This window comes from Pteropus vampyrus, unplaced genomic scaffold, assembly GCF_000151845.1.
Source record: "Pteropus vampyrus isolate Shadow unplaced genomic scaffold, Pvam_2.0 Scaffold43, whole genome shotgun sequence".
Lineage (NCBI taxonomy): Eukaryota > Metazoa > Chordata > Mammalia > Chiroptera > Pteropodidae > Pteropus > Pteropus vampyrus.
Window position 1 is genome coordinate 6,447,703 of NW_011888824.1, and position 6,356 is coordinate 6,454,058.

The 6,356-nt window shown below is 32.0% G+C and overlaps 1 protein-coding gene across 3 annotated transcripts in view; it reads right to left on the reverse strand.

Annotated features, from left to right (window-relative positions):
• Positions 1-6,356, reverse strand: part of NKAIN2 (sodium/potassium transporting ATPase interacting 2) — an 876,886-nt gene that overhangs the window by 448,060 nt on the left and 422,470 nt on the right. For all 3 annotated transcript variants that reach the window (XM_011358756.1, XM_011358755.1, XM_023529803.1), the window contains exon 2: positions 5,310-5,447. In XM_011358756.1, the coding sequence (XP_011357058.1) occupies positions 5,310-5,447 (138 nt within the window). The remainder of the gene's footprint in view (positions 1-5,309; positions 5,448-6,356) is intronic.

Sequence of the window (6,356 nt, forward strand, 5' to 3'; positions counted from 1 at the left end):
AAAGCTAGAAGCCCTCAGTGAGTACTAATGGGTACTAATGAGTTCTTGTTCCAATTTATTGTTTTAAGTTTGAAAAATTTTCTTCTTTACTCTTAAAGAGAAGATCAGTAAAGAAAACACACTAATACTCTCTAAATTTTATTTGTTGCTACTGTGCTCAGTATTTTGGAGTATGTCCACTAGCTTTTTTTTGTGGGGGGGGCGGGGGGTGGATTTTTAAAATTAAATAGAATAAAATGTCCCTTCAATAAATGAAACTCTTTACAAACAACAAATGTGAAAGGGGACACTTTTTCCTTAGACTTTATTTCAGGGCATCTGTCTTTTTGTTTTAATAAAAGTAGACTTAGAGATAACAAAGACTTAACATTATACTTTTCAAATGACATTTAAATTTTATAATTTTTAAAGCAAGAGAAGATACCACAGAGAGTTAATTTTAATAAGAGAAAAATAATAAATATCAGAATGAAATTTTATAATATTTAAACAGTAAATATCTTTACTACGTAATACATATATAAAAATTGTTATGCTAAACGCTAAGACTCCAGGGGGAAAATAAACAATAAAAACCAAAAGACAATCCCTCCAAAAGGAAATAAAAATGGTTAACATATGGAAAAGTCCAACTCAGTAAAAATAAGAAATGCAACTAAAAAAATGACATTTTTTTCTCCAATAAGGTTAACAAAAATGAGAATAGATAATATTTAGGGTTAGCAAAAGTGCAATGAAATAGACTCTGCTGTACATAGGTGAGAGGATAATTCAGTAGAATAATTTGGGATAGGTAATTATGTAGTTAGAGCCTTGAAATTGGCCATATTATTTAATTATACCTAGAAAATTCCTCCTAAGAAATTAATTCACAAATAAAGATGAGGATATTTTATGAAGATTATAGGGAATTATTTATTATAAATACATGGAAATAGCATAATGTGTAATATATAACATACCGTAATATACATTATATATTGTTATATAGCGTAATATGTAACAATGTGTAAAAGGTTAAATGAGCAATGTAATAATCATATGAATTTCAAAATTGTTTGATACAGCATTAAACAAAGAATTTAAGAATATTTGAAGATATAACAGTCAGACATGTTTCATTTGCATATAGTGAAGGAAATGGGGAAAACATTAATAATAATTTTCATTATGAAATTATCAAAGTGTTTGCTTATCTCTAGTTTTATTCTGAATTATTTTATAATGCAAAAATATAAATGGCAAATATAGAAATCATAAAGGCCTACATTTTTAGGGGAGAGGAAAATAATTTTTACTGTTAATATTAAGTCCCTAGTGCTCAGAGAGCCTGTGGAAATTTCTTAACGCCAGCAATACATTATTTTAGTTATATCTTGTCCCCAATTATGCATTTTTCTATCAAACTCAGATCCTTCATTAACCAGAATTTATGTCATCTATGATACCATTCAAATTTCCTTTAATTGTAATTTTTTTTTTTTTGCCATCTTTCAGTAAACTGGAAAACCTTAATTACATTTTTATGGCAAATTATCTATTTTCCTAAAACCACTTTTGACCTTCAACACAGCATCACAACCACTAGATTCCATGAATTCGATCATACAAAAATGGTTTGTTATTCAGAAATTATGCCAAAATAGATAACTAGAACAGAAATTGGTACTAAACTTTTAGTGATACTTTAAAATAAACCCATAACACACAGCGTTAGTTTTGAGACAAGATGACAGGTGGAGGACAAAAGGGCAGCAAGAGAGTACCAGCGGAGAAAGGAGGAACAGTAAGGATATTGATTTTGATGGCAGGAGAAAAAAAGGAGTCACGATAACTATTATCAAAATAATTAGCCTGCTATAGCCTGCAATAACTGGGAAGACTGAAAATATATCTAAAGTTTATGGATCCGGCTAAGGGGATTTCCAAGCAAACAACTGACAGTGTTAGTTGTTACCTTTCGCTACATATAAAGCAATATTTTAAGAAAAAGGTGAGCTCAAAAAACAAACAATCCAATTTAAAAAATGGGCAGAGGATCTGAACAGACACTTCTCTCCCAAAAAAGACATACACACAGCCAACAGATATATGAAAAGATGTGCTCAATTTCACTAGTTACTAGGAAAATGCAAACCAAAACATAATAAGATACCACATGATACCTGTCAGAATGGCTATTATCTATAAGATAAGTAAAAACAAGTGTTAGAGAGGTTGTAGAGAAAAAGAAACTCTCACACATTGTTGGCGGGAACATAAATTGGTACAGCCATTATGGAAAACAGTATGGAGGTTCCTCAAAAAATTAAGAATGGAGTTACCATATGACCCAGAAATCCCTCTTCTGGGTATCCACTTGAAAAATTTGAAACATTTATTCATAATGGTATATGTACCCTATGTTCATGGCAGCAATATTCATAGTGGCCAAGACATGGAAACAATCAAAGTGTCCTTTGACAGAAGATTGGATAAAGAAGATGTGACAGATACATACAATGACATACTACTCAGCCATAAGAAAAGATGAAAAACTGCTTTTGCAACTACACGGATGAATCTTGAGAATATCACACTGAGTGAAAAAGTCAGAAGAAACAGTCAAGAACCATATGATTTCACTCATATGTGGGATACAAAACTGAAAGCAACAAATAAACAAAAAGACAAATAAACAAAAGCTCGTACACACAGTAATCAGTATGGTAGTTGCCAAAGGGAAAACAGGGGTAGGGAGAGGTTGAAAAGGGTAAAGGGGGTGAAATATATCGTGTGGGAAGAAGATTTGACTTTGGATGGCAAACACGAATTGCAATATACTGATGATGTATTATAGAATTGTACACTTGAAACCTATATATTTTTATTAACCAATGTCACCCCAATAAAATTAACAAAGTAATAAACAAGAAGGAACAATTCATTTTTCAAGCATAATTAGATGATTTATTTCTAACTTGGGTTTTGCTGATTTGGAAAATAAAAGTTTCACATTTACAGTAACTCCAGCTGCCAAATTATTTTCTAAGTAAAACACCATCTCAAGGAAAAGAAAAATTCAGAGTGCTATCTGTGAATAGTGATCAAATCAAAGATGTAGCTCTATGACACAGTGTTAAAACCTCATAAAGACTTCAAATACTTTTTTAGACACATATAAGTTCTAACAATCTGAAAAGTATCGCATGGCGATCTCTTACCTCAAGCTAGAGAAAGCAGCCCGTCTTGAAAAGATTTGTGAGTATGTATTTTATCTAAAGGGATGGGATTATAATTTGATACACAGAAATCAAGCAAAATTTTTTAAAGACTTGTAGCAGCTTGGAATAAAAAGAACATAAATAGTTCATCCAGTAACTTGGAACGCCTTACTATATTTTAAATTGCCTATCAGCCTATTGCTAGTTTATATGGTTTAGTATTATTTTCAAATAACAACAACAACAAGAAGGAGAAAAATGATATAGCTAACATTTATTGCGCACTTCCTAAACATTAAACATTGTGCTAAGGATATTTTATAGAATATCTCATTTATTCCTCAAAGCAAACCTCTGAGTTTTTAAACTGTTTAAACATTTTGATCCACTTCTAGATTTGTATTTGAACTTCATTAGAGATAGAGATGACATATTTGTATGACGATCAGAGCAGCATTATTTATAAGAATAAAGTCATGGGAAAGCTTCAAATCCAATGAAAGGAAAGTTAAATTAAGAATCATATAATGGCTTATAAAGCATCAATTAATTAAAGCATATGAGTTAGTATAATTATGCTTTCACTTAAAGGTAGGAAAACTAAGGATCAGTGAGGTTATGCTGTCTAAAGTCACAGAATCTGGCAGATGCAAGATTTCAACCCCGGCATATGGCTTCAGAAGACGTGCTCCCAACCCTATACTATCTTGCCTATAATGGAGCAAATTACAATTTGTATAAGAAAATGAGAAAACAGTGAAGAATTTGAAAAAAGTAAATATTAGTAGTTGATAGATGGTCATGGGGATGGGGAGCATGGCATAGGGAATGCAGTCAGCAGTAAGGTAATGGCTCTGTGGAGAGCCAGAGGGAAGATAGAGTAATCAGGGGGATCATTTCATAAACTATATAAAAGTCTAATCAATGTACTGTATACATGAAACTAACAATAAAATTAAAAAAATACATATATACAAAACAATAAAACAATGTGAAACAAAGAAAGAAAAGGAAAATGAACCACACTATCATATTTTGTAAATTGAAAAACTTCACTCTGCAACAAAACACATCCTGCTTTGTAAAAGATTTACATGGCTAAATACCTTTAGAGATGACATGCACTCATCTCTGGGTATGTACTTAGAGGAGAAAACTATGTGTTTTTCACTCATCCTTAGCCAGACAGTGGATCCTTGGTCCCCGCCACCATCATATTCCCTGTTTCTAAACCAATGAGCTTTACCTGGGTTCCAGATGACAAAGAGAATAGGTCATTGGAAAGCATCTTTTATGTGAGGGAAGCCTTCCTGAAACCCAAGACAACCTACTGGTTTATGCTGAATAAGGCAGAGCTTTACTTGTACTATCTTCTGTATATGCCTTTACCCCGAACTTGCCTTACAATTTGAAATAAATGCCTATAGACTTTTTCTTTGTCAAAAATAGAAGAAATAGAAAAAAATGATGAAACTGAAAAAAAACCAAAATAAAGAAACCCCAAAACCGAAAACCGAAGCAAAAAAAAAAAAGAAAAAAATCCTAAGTTTTGGTTCCCATAGCAACTGCAACACAGTTGGATTTTACTTTAATGTTAAGTAAGTTCAACTTGAGTGGGAATGCCAAATACTTCCTCTGAGCCAAACAGAAAATCATGAAAAACATAGAGACTATGGTCCAGGCTCTTATGAATTTCAAGCATGTCAAATACTAACTCTAATATGTATTAATGTTTTCACACTGAAACTGTAAGTTTGTTTGCATTAATTTTAAATTATATTTAATTTTAAAATATGATTATTAAAAATGGGAAAAATTCCCACTAAATCTATTAAATTGGAGGCTATGACTTCATAATTTGGAAATACAGGGGGCATAGTTCTGCTTTTAATTACAGAGAATATTTGCTGAAAGTACAATTTATGAAAATACAATCTGATTGCATTCACTGTCAAGTACTTTAAACTGTAGATGTAATCTGAAACTATGAAAACCAACACATGGTACTTTAAAAGAAAGGGTATACATTTAATTTTCAAGACACTTGCCATTTTCATTTCTTCCTCTATTTCAATAACATTTTTAAAAGGCAGGAAAGGTACTTACTCCTTTTATGTAACGAGGTCTGTATTGAATAGTTCCAAATAAACCAAGAATGACGATAATAATATGTACAAAATTTGCCAGGATAGGTGCCCACTGATATCCTAGGAAGTCAAATATTTGCCTCTCCAGCACACAAACCTAGAATAGCAAAACAGGATATATAGATGAACACACTGATGAGGGAAAATAAAAGGACCATAGAGACACTATAATTAGCAATTATAATCGTGTTACCATATCTGGCATTTGTCTTTAACAGCGAGAATGACATTTTCAGGTATATTTCAAAAGAAAGCTATGGAAACTGTGGATCCATAGACACTACAGTCCTTCCATGGATGAATTTGTGGAGGCATCAAATCAAGTATTATTCATAGGATGTCATCTGTGCAGTCACAGGACAAGTTATATTGTCATAGTCACTGTCAAACACTTGACCTCATCAACCAGAACATTCATGAAATCCACAGCAAGTGTTTGTTTTTAGGATCTGCTCAAATGTCATTATATAAGGTAATAGAAAAATAGGGATTGATACTGAAGGAAAAACTACACAGTAAGTCAAGTGACCCAGATTCTTGATGTAGATCTGCCACTAAGTGGTTGTAGTACCCTAGGTAAGACATTTCCCTTCTCTCGGGGTCTGATTCCTCATTGGTAAATTGCAGGACTTCGACTAATATCTAGGGTCCTTTTAACCCTAATAGTATTGGAGTATAAATCAAACATGACTTTTTGTCATACTCAGTTAGCTATAGAAACCAGGTAAAAAAAGGGCTCTAAACAAAATTCAAATGGAAATTTAATGAAGTAAAATTTAATAGAATTAAATTTCCATTCCAATAGAAATGAAAATAAAAATAAGCTTCACCATTATAACAGCATGGAACTTAAGTAATTTCAAATTCTCTTGCATTCATCTTGCTTACAATTTTACAATTAAGACATATGTAAAAATCTAAGCAGTGAACGGAGAAAAAGAAAACCAATCAACCTACCAACTGAGCAATGAAACAAGGGAAAAATAAAAAAGAAAACTAAGATTGG